This window comes from Echiichthys vipera, assembly GCF_963691815.1.
Source record: "Echiichthys vipera genome assembly, chromosome: 20".
In the NCBI taxonomy this organism is placed as follows: Eukaryota; Metazoa; Chordata; class Actinopteri; order Perciformes; family Trachinidae; genus Echiichthys; species Echiichthys vipera.
Window position 1 is genome coordinate 7,558,989 of NC_139845.1, and position 18,513 is coordinate 7,577,501.

An 18,513-nucleotide genomic window follows, 5' to 3' on the forward strand; every position below is an offset into this window, starting at 1 on the left:
CTGTTATTCTTTAACAATAAATAAATGTAAAACACTTTGAATTCATCTACATTAAATTATTATAGCATCCTTCTGTAACATGTAGATAACTGAGATAATAACAGGGTTAACATTATTCTAAAAACTCTGCACTGCATTCAGTTCTAAGTTAAGGAAAGTTAAAGAAATAAGATTAATAACATGCATTTACTTCCATCAGTAGAAATACGGGAATTAATACGATCTTTATTGCCAAGTGGGTTTCCTAAGTATGAAAAGGACAATATAAAAGTACTATGTGTACAATACAACTCCAAAAATATTTATATGAGGATGTGCAAAAGCTAAAATACTATAAAAATAAATCAAAACCAAATACTTTATCAAATCAAATCAGTTTTGCATAGTCTTACCAAAATGTTTGCTAAAGGTGCAGTCCCAGAGTAGATCAATGTCATCATAAGACATCATTAAGACAAACATAGAGCCAAGAAAACATTCTTACCCACCACCATGGGTTAGACAGGTCAGCTACAACAATAACCATCCACCCAGATTAAATACCATCATACTAAAGTGTTAAAAGTGTTTACATTTTAAAATGAGGAGGTGCAGTATGGAAGCTTTTATTGGACAATATTATCTGTTACAGCACAGCAGTGTTGTAAATCCACAGAGTACGATTCGCATGTATTTGACTATCCACAAATATGTATTTGTTCACTTGCAAATATATATAACTTACTCTGAAAATACGTAGTCATAGTTACGGATCTATTTCTTCATGTGAAACTGGGTTTGCATATTTGTGGATCGCCTCCTGTGAGTTTGTGAGCTATGTAACATGTGTGGCTTCTTTTTTATTTATTTGCATAACTATGTCCAACTTTTACAAGAAGAAGTGGATCTGTAAATGCGTAAATATGACTATGAGTAAGTTATATATATTTGCAAGTGAACAAATACGCATGTATTTGACTATCTATTTGTGGAGAGTCAAATACATGTGAATCCTACTCTGGATTTACAACATTGCTGTGCTTTTACAGATAATAATGTCCAATAAAAGCTTCCATAGTGCTGCTCCTCAGCTGTATTTGTATTGTATTCACAAGTTTAGAGGCTCTCACAAAGAAACACAGTTTACCAAAGGACCTGGACCTAAGAGGGACTACACAATCCCCTCTTAGGGCAAACTTCGTAGTTCTGTTGTGTGAGTTTTTCTGCTGTAATAACACATTAAAGTGAGGTTTAACTAGATTTATAACATAGCACAATAGAGCACAGTAAAGTTAAGGGTTTTCCCAGCAGACCTTGAATGCACCATGACGCCCCGCCTTTCGACGCCGTGACAACAGACGCTGTTCATCCGACGCCGTGTCCAGGTGTTCGGTGTGTGATATTGCAGAGATCCGGGGCCGTTTTCGGAGCTTTATCAGTGTATCTGCATGACATGGCCTAACGTGATATGCTTCGTGTACGAGCCCGACTGTCACTCGGGTGTCAGAAATGCGTCAAAGCCCCTCATTTCTCAGCAAAATGAAGCGGGAACACGGTTAAAATGAAGACGGGGATGCGGATTTGAGCTGTGTGTTTATACTTCGAGTGGTGGGAAAAGCTAGCGGTTAGCCAGCTAGCGCAGACACACAGACAGACACCCGGCGGCGGCGGCTCGGATATCGGATTTGCTGCGGCCATGGCAGGGCTCATCAAGAAGCAGATCCTGAAGCATCTCTCCAGGTCAGTGCTGAACGATGTTAGCGGGGAAAAAGGGGACGACGGAGGGGGAGACGTTTGTACACGAATGGAGCCGTTTGCTTTTATGTTTCAGTTAGTTAGCTGTCAAACTGTCAGTTACGTTGTCAGTTGACGTTAACCTCACTGACCTGAGACGTGGCTAGTGGGAGCTAACGTGCTAACACCGGGGCTAATCCCTCCACACCTTTTTTATTTTTATGTTTGAAAGCATTCAATTAAAACATTACTTTTCTTACATGTTTCAGAGTTATTCAATTGTATTTACAGTGCCAAATCATAACAACAGTTATCTCAGGACATTTAACATAAGAAGTAGGTATGGACCACACTCTTATGACTTATTTATGGTTTACATAGACCCAGCAATTCCCCCTTGAGCACACAGAAGCAACGAAAACCTTCCCTATAACAGGCAGGAACGAACAGACCCAGATCTATGGAGGATAGACATCTGTGTTGACCGGCTGGGGAGGAAGAAAAGGAGAGAGAAAGAGAGAAAAGACAGCCAGATGGACAGAGAGAGAGAGAGAGAAAGACAGACAGTGAGACACTCCCAGAGATCCAAGCAGACACAAAAGTAACAGTATCTATAATAATATCTATAGTAATGTGTATATGACTCATATTATGGCAGTTAATATAGCAGAATAGTAGAAACAAGTACAGCTAAGGTGATAGAATATGACTGACAATAATTACGGTGGTAAATATGATCAATGCTGAGTAGTGGTATAGTATATTACTGATGATGTTTTTATGGCTACAAAATGTATAATTTCTAAGACTAATGATAGTATATATGAGTAATAGTGATAATAGCAGCAGGCAGCATCACGCAGGACCAGGGCAGCAGGCACCATCACGATCAGCAGAGACCTGCGAGACGACAAAACAAACAACTCCGGGGAAGAAGTTGAATTAGTAACATGCATTGATGAGACATGAATGATACAGACAGAGAGGAGAGAAGCTCAGAGTATCACAGGAATAGGATTATAACCCGGCAGACTAGGCCTATAGCAGCATAGTTAAGCATAACAAATGCAGGCTCTAAGAGAAATTAAATACCATTAAACATGTTCCCAAATGTAGGAATAATAATCACATAAATTATAATCTACAAAGATAGTAAATCTTCTTAAAAAGGAATGAAGAATAACAAAAACGTATGAAGGAGTAAATTTAAAATGCCTAACTCATCTAATAGTTTTTGCCAATTTATTATTTTTGAGTTTTAAGTTTGCCATTGTGGTCAAATATGATTTTCAATCGGAGTTTTTAAAAGTATAAAAGGAGGGTAGTTTGTTACGCCAAATCCTTTTACGGACATAGCATTATGCTAAAATACTGATTTAAATAAATATGTACGTTTAAATCCCTCCACACTTGGCTCAAGCAGGTTGAACCAGTTTAGTGATTGAGTCTGATTGTTTGTTTAAAACAACAATCTCAACCTCCTCCTAAAGGCAGATTATCATCCAACATACTGTTAGCTTAGTTCACATACTTGTGAGAGAATAGACTTTAGATTGAAGTTAGTATTTTGTTAAATGTGAAGGCAGCGGTCTTGTGCAAGGGTGCAGGTTTGTTTACACAGGTTTAAACCTCGTTTATCTGGTCTTTTCACCACTGTGTCTCCCTATCAGACATTATATAGTCCACAGTGACCCTCAGCACACGGCACAAGATCATTTAGAAAGGGAAATTTACTGTAATGTCACCTTAATCAAACACATTTCACAACAGTCTGTGCACCCTTTCATGTACCCAGAGATAAATGAACCTAACAGAGGTTCAGGATGCGTTTAATGGCACTACCACTTCTTGCTGTGTAAGGCCCCATTAATTTTTTTTTTAGTGTCTTGCTGTTATGGCTAGCAATCAGCTTCACCAGCTTACATGCATTATTTATTTTTTTCCACTGTCCCTCAAGGGACTTCCTATGGATTACTTCCTTGTTTTGTTCCAAAGGGAGATCTTGGAGCGCTGTTCTCCTCCTCTATACTAACCTTTAATTGACCTATAACAGAGGTGTGTTTTTGAATAATACCGATCGTAGCTTTATACTAACCTCAGAGCGCTTACATGGAGTACAAGAAATGATAGCTGTCACATTCATATTGTGGCTCACAGATGACTAAGTCTTTAAGAGGCTCATCAATATGCAGGTGGACCAGCCCGTGTTCTCGAGAAGAAAAAGCACAAAGATGATTATGCTTGGTGAGAAAAGCCTTTGTGACTGAGTTGTGATAAATTAGCCAATTACTGGTTAATACCTTGATGTTGTTCAGGGTTGCTTTGTCCTTCATACACTTACACAATGCCAGTTGTCTGCTTTGTCTGCAAAATACAGCCTATTAGTGGCGTGCCCTTCATTGTCCCAGTACTCTTAAGTTGTGTGTTTCTGTCTCTTTGCGCTTTGTGTTGAGCCAATGCATGTTTCTGCACATGACTGTGCATGCCCTCAGAACCAGTAGCATCAGCACTGACAGGAAATGCTTAGAAGATTCGTGATGCCGTCTGTCTTTGGGCTTGTCATCTGATCTTCTTTGTCCTGACCTGATTGGTCTGGCACTGAGCAGAAGCTGACCCGTCTTGACAGTCAGCCAGTCCTTCACCGCTCATTGTGGTGATGTCACAGCAAATGTGCTGGCGTCAGACAGCCAAATCAGCATAGCCATGTGTATACTTTCTCCTCTCTTTGGCTCGGAATACAGAAGAGTATTATGCATGCTTGGATGATTTAGCTCAAGGATGGGTTAAAGATTTTGTTTGCTCAGTAGCTGCCTCGTCAGCATCAGCCAGGAATAGTTTGCACTGCTGTCTTGATTATTTATACGCACAGCTACAGGTTATGTTGTAGGTGTCAACATGTCAGCGCAGCCTCCATTGTTTAACGGTTGCAGAGGACACAAGTCTGTCCAATAGTGTCTGTGACCAGGATGAGCCTGTTGACACACTGTTCACACTGCAGTTACAAGTGACCTAAATCCAATTCATTCCCTCATATGTGACCCATATCTGATTATATTTCGACAGTGTGAACAGCACAAGTCTCATTGAATCTGACATTTTTGAATCACAATTGGGCCACTTTTAAATGTGGTACTGAATTGGATATGTATCGGATTTATTGGAATGCGATCTGAACAGCCGGGTACATTTAATGCGACTTTGATGTTATTGTGACCCGCACTGCACTGTTTTGTAAATTAATGACAAATAACGTTGATTGAATAAAAAAAAGTGTGCCACAGGCGGGACCCAGGAACAGAATCAAAACAAACATGGAGGGCAGCAGTGAAGCAGGCGGCCAGTGGGGTGACACTTTGGTGCAAGCTAGACTTGAATGGCCGGTTGCAGCTGCCATGTAAGTTTCCGTAAACACCGTTGTGGCGTGATGTCATCAATGATCAACTGCGCATGCGGGTCACTTTAGGAGCTTGAACTATTCACGTAGCAATCTGTAGACAGGCCACATTTAAAGACTTAATTTGAACAGCCAAACAAAAAATCAGATTTGAGCAATAAATCGGAATTGTGCATTAAGACCTGCAGTGTGAATGTAGCCTTAGAGTGAGGCGGGACCACCATCTTTACAGCTCATTGACTTCCAGTAAAAACATGTGCACTGAGGCGTGCATGACATATTATAGTAGTTGAAGGAGCCTTTTTTTGCACAATGTGAAATATTAGAAGAAGCATTGTGTGTGACTAAGAACATTAGGTGATGTGGCTGAGTTGTTGGCCTGCATTTGTTTAAGGTTTTCCTGACAAGACAGTGTATTGATTATGAAGGTCGAACTCAGGTAGCCCCTGGGGGCCATTAGGTGACAAGGTGTGTGTTTGTCTGCATTACAGACAGGTTCAGATTATTGACACGGCCAGACAGAGCAAGATCCAATTACACACACGCACACAAACATACAAATATGGATGGATGGATGGAGAGATGGCTGAACACAATTACACATGCTTGGTCAAGCTCTCTCTACTTTTTACTTATTGCTTTCACAGGGAGGTTGAAAGGTCGGGTTCAGCCTCAGAGCAGGAATGTGGAGCTGATAAATATCGTGACACAGGAGCTTAATTACATGTAGTCAAGCTGAAGACTCAACCTTTCTACTAATGAGTGGTCTTGGCTGAGAGAATATATTCCCGGATGGAGCGCTATAAAGAAGAGTCTCAGATTGTCTTACTTCCTTCCCTACTGTTACTTATTCATTCCTCCTTTTCTTCCTCACTTTCCTCCTCATTTCATCTTTTTGTTTTCCTGTACCCTTCCCTTCCTTTCACTCATTGCACTCATTGCACTCACTTTCTGCTTGATGTTAAGTTAATGCTGTTAGGGCTGCAACTAACGGTTTTCATAATGAATCATTTTGTGGATTATAAATGGTTAAAATTGTAAATGGGGATTTTCCAAAGCTCAAGAGGACATCTTCAGAAGTCTTGTTTTGTCAGACAGACTGTTCATAATCCAAAGATAATTCAATTTACAAAAATATTAAGAAGAGCAGAGCAGCAAATCCTTATGTTTTCGAAGCTGGATTTAGCAAATGTTTGATTTTCTTTTTCTGTCGGTTTAACAGTTAATCCCCTATTCAATTTAGCTCTAAGTACATTGATAGAGACTCTTTTCTAGATTAAAACAACACATTATGCAGGGCTACTGCAGTGATCAGTCCTCCCTAAAGACCACCAACAGTGATGTTGCAAGAGTTTATTTTTGTTTTGAAGGAACCAAACACTGTTGATGACTTTTCCTCACCTTATTTACGGTGTTTGGGTCCTCACTAGGGCCGCAACTATTGATTATTTTAGTAATCAAGTATTTATACTAATTTTTCCTTTGATCAATCAGATAAGAAATACATTTTTATTGCTCAATCTGTTAAAACTAAGCCTTATATGTGGTCTGATAAACAGTAAATCAATCAAATTCAGTGGCCTATATCGCTGTTTTCCAGGCTACTTTAGCTGTCATATTTTGCGGAGACGGGCAAGGAGTAGCAACTCAATTTCATCATCATCATTCTCATCCTCAGACACGGGGGAATGTAGAAGTCTTGAGAGGTAGAGGGAGATTTACTTGATGTGCGTAAGGCAAAGCTGTTGATAGGCAAACACACACAGAATGGGCCCCTAATAACGAAAAGATTATCACTGGCTTCTAATGGAAACAGTTCTTGACCTGGGAGATTAGGCCTGGTATGCAAGGTCCATTTTTGGGGTTAAGTCAGGGCGCTAATATGCGAGTCGACGTGATGGCTTGAGAATAGCCGCGCTCACCTCTCCTCTTTTTTTTTTAGGTTTTAATGGTAAATGTTAACATTCAAGTCCAATACTCTGTTATCATCTGGTCAGTGGTGCATTCAGTATTTAATTTGATGTTATAAAGATGATTCCTTCGGAAATCTTAGGACCGTCGACTGATCCCACAAGAATTTCATTAGATTTCCAATCAGTATTCAGTAAAGAGGAGACGGAGTAGAAAATCTTCCCCCAAACGAACCCGAGTGAGCTGAGGTCAAGCATAAGGGGATTGTAAAGCCCGTGGTACGGACATGCTATCTATTATGTGAACATACTGAGGTTTACTGCCCATTGCGGTGTGAGAGAGTGCATTGTGTTTGTCATCATGAGGCTCTTTAGGTCTGACTCTCTCCATGCTGCAGCAGCTGCATCATAGTGATGAACTCCACCATTCCCGTTGTTATTGTTCACTGCTGGTGGGAAGGCTATTATGGTGTGAGTCACGATGGAGCACCTAGCTGTGGGTGTCTCATCAGTGTGTAGATGTGAAGTACTTGTATGTGTGTATGTGTGACATTTGACCAAGCCTTGGCATCCTATGCTGCTTTGTAACCAGCGTCTTAGTTTCTCCTTCACGCCGCTGAGTTTTGCACCGGCCCCACGGGGTCATGAATATTCCAGGACTCTGGGGCCTTAGCTGCCAATATAAACCTGCGTCACTTTGACAGGCGGCCTGCATGTTGTTGAATTGTTTTCCCTGTTGACGTGTGTGGAGGTGTTTTGTAGGAGTGTGTGTGTGTACAGTTGTAGATGTGCTGGTATAGGCTAGAAAGTAATTCATACTATCCCTCTTGATGATAACTTTGAGATGACAGTCTTTTTAATAACTATTCTGTCAGGGCTGCATTATGTATTTTTGTCTCTCAACATGTATTTCTACAACAAACACTTTGCAATAAGCTTCAATATCTGAACAGTGCAGGATCATAAAGCCGGAAAGTTGAGACATGGGACTCCAGCATACGTTAACTGTAGGGCTGTGACAAGACCCTCAGCTCACGAGACGATACACCATACTGAGATATTTTAACACTTTTTTAAATTTTCAGTATTTTCTTTACAGGTGCAGTGGATTTTAGCAGAGAGCTTTGGTGGTGCTGCAGGTGTCTTTGCAAAGTGCTGGTGTTAGCCGCGGTGTAGCCTTTGGTACTCACGCCGGGCTACTGTCCATAAGGGCCGCGCCCCTGCCTGTCAACATACAGGCTCTGCTCTACACAGACAGACAGTTGTGCCACTTGCTCATCTCATAGAACAGATACATTTCTATTTTTTTTATATATATCGACCCACACCATCGTTTTCTCGTGCTGTACAGGCCCATGTGTTTTAAACATATTAACCCCATCTACATTGAGTGATCAGCTCAGTCTGTGTGTCACTTCCCCTCACCCGCTACGCTCACTGCACTGGGCCGGGAAGTGAAGTCAGTGAATCAGTTAAACACTTAATTTATTCCCATAGAGCCGACATTAAAAATATTTTGGTTTAGTACATTTCTGTCTATCAGCTGGTGAGGGCAGGTTATCCAGCCATTGTCTCATGGCTCAGGAGCTGCTGATAGACAGCAGAGACCAAACCGTCCTCCCAGCGTTCCACATATGAAGGCTTCGGGTTTGTCAAGTAGGATGAACACTTATGCGCAAACACTGTACCTAAAACTTGTAGCCTGATGGTTAAGAAGCTGCGAGGGCCCACGTGTTGCGTGTTTGTGTTACGGTGCTGACGGAACTATCTTCTCACAGCCGACCGCCCCGCTTTGCTGAAATATTAATGTTAATATTAAGAATTGACCAAAAAAGTAGTTACATTAGTGGCCGAGCCAAAATGTAGTCTAACTTTGTAGTGTTACTTAGGCCTCTTCCGGGCAAGCTAACATGACATGGTGGGTACCAACAGATTCCTTAGGTCTTCTAGTTTCAGAGTTTGTGAATCAATCAAAAATCTATTTAAATAAGAAAATTGTTTAACCCAGCGCTATCCAACAATGCCCTCTTATTGTCCAACTGCTGAAATCCAGAGGAAAGAAAAGACGAGTTAACTAAATTTTTTAATAAGCTCATCAAAGTCTCCTTCAGTTATTGTCTTGCACTCACAGCAATAAGCTTTACGAGCAGCGGGAAATTATGTGCTGACTTTTTTGTGTCAGTTAAGGTAAGTTGCCCTACCTTGTTGTTTATGTTATCAAGGCCCTATGAAGCCTGAGGAGTAGACTGCTGACACTACCTAGGATTAATAAAAGCACTGCCATCTAAATTTGATTTATGATTGTATTTCCAGCTAATATTCTAAAACATGCAGGAACTAAACATCAGTAAAAGACAGTGCCCTTTGTAGGACACAAATACAAGTTATTTATCATAAAGTGTCTCAATCACTGAACCTAGACTTCATTTTAAGTAAGTTTAGAGCCTCAGTAATGCAGCAATTTACTGCCTGATTGTAACAAAATTCATCATCTTATGTAAATGTAGAAATGCTGAAAATAACATTAACCTTTTCGACTGAAATACTTGTAGCTTCATTGCACTTTAGCAAACCTACAGCCTTTGCTTTTGGTAACCCTTGATCAAATCACGTTTTTTATTTTTTTTTATAGTTATATAATAAAAGAAAGACAAGATTTGCCAATAAAGACGACTGGACTTTGTTATGTGCTTGTTTGAAATGCAAAATAAGCAAATCAGTCAGATCCAACACAAAGTTCCTGTTTTCCACCTTCAATCAAACATGAAGAATCCTCCAGATGATATTATTTAAAGGAATATTGGGTAAACATCGACAACAGCGCCAACTGGTAATTAAAAGGTTCACAAGCGTGGGTTGTTATTTCTATGTTGGGTCGGTTTTAAATTTTCCATTTGATACCAACACACCCACACTGTAGGCAGTCAGCCTGCAAACACTGCAGTGCTGCTGGCCTCAACAGAAGTGCAATAAGGGAATGAAGAACATTTTATCTCTTGACAAGGCAATACAAATATATTTGGAAATCAACATTACTGCATTACATTCGATGCACTTGCTTTATTTTAAACATTATAGAGGCTTGTTTTAAAATGCAGTCAGCTGACCTCCACTATGTCAAACAACTCAGCTGAGGTTTTTAGGATCAATTTAACTTACATTTTAATTTATTTCATTATTGTTGGATTGTCTAAGTGTGCCACATCTACCACACTGGCTGTTTTGTCTCTAACTGAATACCTTCATACACATTACCCTGTTAACACTGAATGGACTAGTGAAGAATTAGAGGCCAATTTAAATGTCACATTCTCCATTTTGGTAGTTGAGCCAAGCCTGCTGCTTGAACTGGCAGGAAGGAATGTGGTAACTAACTTCCCAGATCCTACTTTTTCTGACAACCACACTTAAAAACCCAGAGGAGGGCCATTTCTTTTTTTAATGTTTAGTTTCTTTGTCACTCTTCTTGATGCCTCTCTATTTCTTTCTTTCTTTCTCTCTTTACTCTGCGTCAGTCTCCGTTGCTAAAACAAGCTGGTTGTATGTTTGAGTCACCGTCACCGGCCGTCTTAACTCAGGCTCGTATGTTGTTGGCACTGATGTCATCAGGCTGCGCCACAAAGGCACCATTAGGGCAGGAAAATGTGTCTCTGTTTCCATTCACAGGATCCACAGACATCAGCATAAAAAGTGGTGGACTAAAGTCTGCTCTCAGTTTATTTGTGGTTAAGGGAAATACTGTAAGATCAGCCTACTGTTGCAAATACCCTTTTAAGATGATTTACACACAAAATGTAGCACTGAATCTATGCTTTTTTAAATTAAAATTCATGATGTTTATGTCATCATGATTGATTTAGAGTAAAATGTCTTCCTTACGCTCATTTTCAGGTTCATACTTGTATTTTTGGTTTCTACTAGAACATGTTTACATGCTTTAATGTTCAAAAAACACATTTTACTCACCCTATCTGTCTGAAAAAACCTGTATTCACCCTCTGTCTAAACACTCCTTGTTGGTGCCTGTCTCTTTAAGCCCCCATCTGAAAAAGCCCAGTCTGCTCTGATTGGTCAGTGTTTCCGTCATTGCAGCCTTGGAATAACTGTAGCAGCAGTTTCAACCTATAGTATAGTTTAAAGGCACATTTTTCTGAATACGGGCTGTGTGCATTTCTCTGGATTGAGTGTTTTGATACTTTTAAAGTATTTAAATAGTACCTCAACCTGTTTTTATAATGCAAAAAGACATGGAAATCTCACTTTTATACAACAAGGGACCTTTTAACAAAGAAAACTGTGCATGACGGGTTAAAAGAAACTTACAGAGAGGAATGTGGGCATGATTGTTGACTGTTGAGTGGTTAATTTTACATCTGACAGGCAGAGTGACCTCTCTCCAGCCAGTAGCTGGTCCTAATCTCTTTATGGGCCTGGATTTGGTCCGGTGAGCTCGGTCTTGCTGACTGGAATAATGGCTGGTGGCAAGAGAGGAGGAGATGAAAAGGAAAGATGACGGAGTGTGAACATAATACCCACTGCCTCTTGCTGTTGTCCTCAGTAACAAGTGGCGTCTATCTGTCTAATTAAACTTATTTAGTGTTGGGAGCCTTGATATTAGACAGCAGATCAACGGCATGTTATTAGAGTGTTGGTTTATTTATGACTTTGGAAGAAGGGGAGAGGAAGCAAGAGGTGGCCCAGGGAAGGGCGAGAAGCCAGATACTGAGCGAGTGAAGCAAGCTGGCTAGCTGGTTGATACTTGATCAGCAGCAGGAATTAATATTTCACCGCTCACAAGGCTGACACACTCCAGCAACAACGTCCATCTCTCAGAGACAGACTGTGTTTCTGTCTCCGAGTGTGTTTTTTGTATGCCCGTGTGAGTTCTGTTTGTGAGAGAGGTATGTGGTTTGTTTGTTTTCGTCTTGTTTCCTCATCCACTGAGCGCTGAGTCTCTCTTTATGTCTGCTGCTGCGGCGGCTGAATAATTTACAGGTTACATGGTGAATCGGAGAAGAATCTTAACACTGCGAGGAGAAGGTGTTGAGTGAAAAGAAGCAGGAATTTGACGGATTGAATCATTTTCAAAAGTGGGCAGCTGAATCCTAAAGCATTGGACTTGGGGGAGAGTTTCTTTCACACTGCAGAAACTGAGAGTCTCTGTGCACCTTGCTACATCTTCAATCAGACTCAGACCATCGGAACAAAAACCTTTTGTCTCCGTAAAAGTATCCAGTTACTGAGTAACCCCACGATTGTACATCGCCACTTTTTAATGACAGTCAATGCAAATGGTATTTTTGCTGCAGTCTTTATATAAGTATTACAAACCAATCGGAGCGGTATCGCTGATGTTACATTATTCAGCTGATCAGGTCATGACACAATTAATCCCATATTCTTTGTAACTTAGTGTTGTCATAAACTGCAGTGTTTTCTCTATCAGGCGTATATATAACTGAATCATGGTTATCTGCCAACTCAGTTTTTAAAGCCACAGCAGACCATAAGGTATGCAGTATTTCAATTTGGGCTAATGAAAACATTGGGGTTGGGTTTGTCTGTTTGTCAACAGGATTACGGAAAAACTACTAGTCTGATTTCCATAAAACTTGGTGGAAGGGTGTAGCATATGCCAAGGAAGAACCCCTTAAATTTGGGAGTGGATCCAAATCACTGGGCAGATCCCCATATATTTTTGTTAACATTGCGAGATAGAGCATTTGTGCTGCATTCATGTGGTGTAGGGATAATCGTGAAAATGAGTTCCTGACTGGGAAAATTCACACTGCCATGATATTGTAAGCTAGGAAATGGTTGGGTGGAGGTCTTCCCTCTGCGAGTGCCCTTCTAGTTGCTTTTTATGTTTGCCCTCGTTTTTGGGGGTTTTCACTTTTTGGCACCAACCAAAATGTACAGACAGATGGTGTTATGGCAATGTCCCTGTTCAGAGTCCTGTCAAGCACCTTTGTTGCATATGATTCCCCTTATTTCTTGTCACTTCTACTGGAAAGATCCATCTTATGAGGACAAAACTAAGCATTTGGAAAAATGAGACTCCTTTTCCCAAAAATAAGCATTGTTACTGTATGTTATCAGTGCCAAAAATCAGGTGTTGTATTGCCACCAATGCGGAAGAATCTCAAATGATACCCAACACTATTGTGATTTGAGCACAATTGCACACATTCCTCTCAGCGTGTATATATATAAAAGTTTGTAGAGGCCGTAAAACACTAAAGCTTTGGTCTGTTGACTTGGTCATGATAATCAGGTCAGTGTGTGGGTGTGGTGAAACCGTGAGCTTTGATCTTGCCCTATATAGACACTTTCAGAGTGTAAGAGATTACCTAGGTAAAAAATGTAAGTCTACCTGTACTGTATGTGTGTTTAAAAAGTGAGTTTTAACACTGAACTACCAAGTGGCTTAGCTCCAGTGCTTTACCTATCATATATGATTGTATCACTGCAGCGTTGCATGAGCACAAACCACAATGGCTGTCTTCCTGGATACGTCATAATGTGATACAGATAGTATATAATGTCGAAGGATGAAGGCCGTGTAACCCTTGACAGCTAGACAATATGAAATCTATACTATGGCCATTTTGTAAGAGATTCTATTAGACTGATCAGGGGAGATGCACAGGTCAATAATCCATTTATTATCTGCCCACTCTGCTAACTATTAACCAATAATCAAACTATGAGCGGGGGCTGAAAACGCTTAAGTCATGGACACTGAGTTTGTGTGCTCAAGGCTATTTACTTAAGCTAAAGAGCAAATAGAGTAAACACACAGAATCACTGCAGCATACAGAGACCTTATATATACACAGCATTTCCCCTGGCACTGAGGTGATAAATGGCATTATTACACAGCCTTGTTGTATGCTCGATTACGATTGGTCAACTGCGGCATTTTTATGGTCTGTTATTTATGAATCGCAGGCCGCAGCTATGAAAAGCAAACCGTTGCCATGGATGCATTTCTGATCATAGATTCTGTTAAGAAACAAATAATTATATTGCATCACAGATAGGGCACACGTCCTTTTTAAGTCCATTCATTAACATTTTATTTATAGTGTCAAATCATATTAGAAGTGATATCAGGACGCTTTTCTAGTTTTTTAGTGAAAAACGAGTAAACTCATAAATCACAAGGTCCCCCTGATTAAAAAAAAGTCATCATCATCATCATAGTATGTCATTTAAAAAAAAAAGAGCCTATTAAATGATCAAACTTAGGCTTTATTCGCTGTTATGGTTAATAAATACAGTACATGCAAAGTAATGTACTCGGAACAAACACTTTCTACTTCTTTGAATAGACTAGAACAAATGAGAAGATGGATTTTCTGTTAAATAAAATTGATTATACTTGATTTGAACTGTAACTTATGGGCTGGGGTCAAATTAGGTGGTTACTGTAAGTGGACACAGCGAAGTCAATTCACCAATCAAGTCCCTCGTGACCATATTCACGATTATCCCGACAATGGAAATTCACCACAATCAACTTTTTATTGTGATCTGTGATTTAAAAAAACAATGATTGACCATCCCTATTCTGGAGAACCATTTTAAATCAATATTTTGTGTGTTGATTTATTTAGTAAGTAGCTGCGTAATAAGTACAATAATTTACAGTGAGCGGATCATCATTGCGGATTAAACCCCTGCATCACTGTCGTGGTTCTAATGTGCAATAATGACCGGATCTCTCCACATTATCCTGTACATATTGGCTCGTACCTAATTAAAGTTGACTGTTGGCACCTTAATCATCTGATTCAGCGTGAGGCTTGAATGGACTTTGTCCTCGCTGTGAACACGCACATTCTGTCAAACGCCAACATATAATAAAGTTTCAAACCGAGGCCTTTACCTCACTTCCCACTGTACGAACCTTTCTGCTCTCTTTCTTCTTTATATCTTCTTTTATATATAGATTATTCAAACTCAAATTCTGTACTGTAACCCCCTGTCATCATCAGATTCATCAGTAACTATGGAAACAAAGCACAACTACAGTTAAAAACAAACTTAAATGAAGAGAAAACATAATTTTCTAGTATTTATTTCTATACTGGGTTAATTGTCTCATAGTACGACTTCAACAGCAACATCCAACCCTAAATTATAGGCTTATTTTGCAGTGTGTTATTAAAAGGATGTGGCGTTTGTTTTTAAATATCATTCACTATGAAATGAATGGTTATTGCCTGATATTCATGACAAATGTGCATTTAAAAAAGCAGTGTGTGTGTGAGTGCGTGCGTGCTGCATTGGACAGGCACCCCTCTGTCCCTAACAGTTGGGGTTTGTTTGGCCGGCCCGTCGCTGTTGCCAAGAACCTGTTTCTATAAATATTCCCAGGCTCAAAGCTGCACTTCTTCTCATCTGTGTCTCGTAGGTTTGCTAAGAACTTGTCCCCGGACAAGATCAACCTGAGCACGCTGAAAGGGGAGGGCCAGCTGACCAACCTGGAGCTGGATGAGGAGGTTCTCCAGAGCCTGCTGGACCTGCCCACCTGGCTCGCCATCAACCGTGTGGAATGCAACAAGGCCGCCATCAGGGTGAGGACCGCTGTCATACTATGTTGTAGACTTTCAAGGGATAGTTTGACATTTTAAGTCTTATCTGCTGTCTGGCAGATTGTTACTGCTCTCATATCTAACTACTAGGGCTATCAATCTTCTCGTCTCATTCAAATATAGCATATTTCCCAGAATGTCGAACCTTTGCTTTTAAGTTTTACTGCTTGAAGGGTAAACCAAAAGCACAAAGATAGGATTTATTTACCAAATCATCTTTCAAATAATGTATAAAACTGATTTAGATGGTTTTATTTCCGGCCTAAATGAAAAGAAACCTAGAAAACTCTGATTATCCTCCGTACTGTATAAATGTACAGACAGGCTGACTCTTTAATTAAGACACAGCATATTAACACCTATCATGTACACTTCCAACAACTCTTGCACCGCACACACTCACTGCTGTAGCTATCTGATGCCCCTGGTGTGGTCATAGTCATCAGGCAAGTGCCATGTAGCATAAGAGCAGACTGACACGCCCTGGAAACAGTGAACAGAGCCACGTAAAGTAATTTCCTCCGTGACTGGACTTTTATTCAGACAAAGGTCCATCTCTTCTTTTACTACTCCACGTCATGTTTTTCTCAACCCTTTTTTTTTTTAATGCAAGTCTTCACATTTGAAAGCCCATTTTGTTGGTCACTCCCCTGCATTCGCTGTCTTTCTCTTACTTTGTCTGCTGGCTTGAAACATGTAGCCTCTTGCATTTACTTAACGCATGCACTGTGTCATTGACAGTGTGTGTTGCAACTATAATGCTCATTTACAGTGAGTGTGTTAGTGGAGCCTCATATTTCCCTGTGGTAAGGCCTGGCTCCAGCTTTAGGTGTAGTGCAATTTTTACTGTTAAACTGGTAGAAAAGAGAGAAGAGATGTTTATCTCACTTCCTCACTCATTAGGTCCCCTTCTATTATTTTGTCTTCCTGTTACAGAGAAGCTAAAGCAACACACTCAACCGTTTAACCGTTTAATGTTAAAGGTCCCATATTGTGCTCATTTCCAGGTTCTAGTAGAACATGTTGTCATGCTTTAATGTCCAAAAAACACATTATTTTCCCCATACTGTCTGAATATACCTGTGTTCACCCTCTGTCTGAAATGCTCTGTCTTAGCATCTGTCTCTTTAAGACCCCTCCTGAAAACGCCCCGTCTGCTCTGAATTATATACTGTATATATAATATAGATAAATAGTTGTGACATCAGACATCCTCCTTTTTAAAGGCACAGTTTTCAAATAAAGACTCTCAGTTGATTGAATGTTTTGAGACTTCTACAGCATTTATATAGCACCTCCACCTGCTTTTTAATAAAATAAGACTCACTTTACAATATGTGACCTTTTTAAAAGACAAGTCAAGTAGATAAAAGTTGCTTTATTGATGACTCATAAATGCATACATTGGTTTAAACTGTAATAACTGTTTCTCCTCTGATGAGTCAAAGTGACAGGCCCGAGCTAGCACCCCCTACTGGCACCTTCGAGCGCTTCCGTGACGGAGGCAAGGCGAATGAAATGTGTATCTAATAAAACTGAGCCACAAATCCTCGATTCTTGATTTATGACTTCTCAAAGATCGAGCCCCTCTGTGAGGAAAAAAAACTGCATGTGAACATAAGCATTTAATCTCGTTTGCTATATAATTTGACACAGACTTGATTCAAGAGGCGGTGCGTCGAGGATTAATGGAGCTGAATGCAACGAGCTGCCACTCAGTCTAGACTCATTGATTTTTTTCTACCTTGCCTGCTGTTTTGACTTGATTTCGTTATGTGCAGTTCAGTTGCATTTAATTTGATTTGTACATCCCATTGAATGGTAATTTAGTTAAGCATTTATGGAGGACTGAAAGGCCAAATGCGTGCTGTATGGATCAGAATACTGTGCGGCTGAAAAGCTAAGCCACTGTTCTGCTTTCATTCACAGATACCGTGGACAAAGTTGAAGACCCACCCCATCTCTTTGGTAAGTTTCACCTACTAAGACATTTGTTGTTCACATAATCAAAACAGGGAGGTGATTGAAATGGCTTTTTACATTTATAGTAATTTAAGTCGGTGAATCAATAATTCTGTTTACAAATAAGTTTTATGTTTTACATAAACCAATTAAACATTTGCACTCCTGCATCATTTACTTATTGTCCATCAAGTTAAGTGACGTAGTTCATCCCAAGGTGAAGAGCAGGAAACCGCTGAAGGTGTTGTAGTAATGGCCGTCGTCGTAGAGCACTCTGTTTGCGTAGAGCTTCACAAACACGCTGTCTCCAGCCTCCAGCTGCACCACCGCTGCGTTGGTCGCACTGTCATGGCTATCGTCGCCCACAGTGTCCCAGGAAGACACTATCTGCTGCGCGTTCAGCATCAGGGACACCACTGAGTTGGTCTGTCCGGAGTTGTTGTTGTACATGGTGAAGCTGAAGTAGTACATCCCTCTGACCATGGCGGTGAAGATGCCAGTGGCGGGGTTGTAGCCACTGCCGATGTTGGAGAGGATTCTTTGATATTTCAGTGGCGTGTCTTGTTCAAACGGACCAGCTGAGTTTCCTAAAGCAGCGGTGAAAGCCATCTTTGACTTGCTTCCAGATGTGAGGTCTGCGAGGGCCTTCAGCTGCTCGTCCTGAGCTTGGTTTATCTTCCGCAGCTCCTCGACCTGGCTTTTGTAGGACTGCAAGTTGGCTTCGACAGTGACCATTTTCTGCATCACGGTGTCGAGGTTTCGCTCAAGCGTGTTCTGTGTCTGTGTTATGGCCGACAGCTTCTCCCTCATGGCTGCCACCTCGCTGAGCAGAGCGCAGGTGTCAGGCTGGCACACCGCCATGCTGGTCCCAGTCCCCAGGTGGCTGTAATTCCCATTGCACAGGCTGCTGGAAACCAGCAACAACAGGAAGAAT

General features: G+C 40.6%; 1 protein-coding gene across 3 annotated transcripts in view; it reads left to right on the forward strand.

The window, feature by feature from the left end:
- The first annotated feature begins 1,376 nt into the window (after window positions 1-1,376).
- bltp3b (bridge-like lipid transfer protein family member 3B) overlaps window positions 1,377-18,513 on the forward strand; it is a 37,639-nt gene continuing 20,502 nt past the window's right edge. For all 3 annotated transcript variants that reach the window (XM_083935489.1, XM_083935487.1, XM_083935488.1), the window contains exons 1-3: window positions 1,377-1,719; window positions 15,437-15,599; window positions 17,547-17,585. In XM_083935489.1, coding sequence (XP_083791615.1) covers window positions 1,676-1,719; window positions 15,437-15,599; window positions 17,547-17,585 — 246 coding nt within the window. In that variant the 5' untranslated portion in view covers window positions 1,377-1,675. The remainder of the gene's footprint in view (window positions 1,720-15,436; window positions 15,600-17,546; window positions 17,586-18,513) is intronic.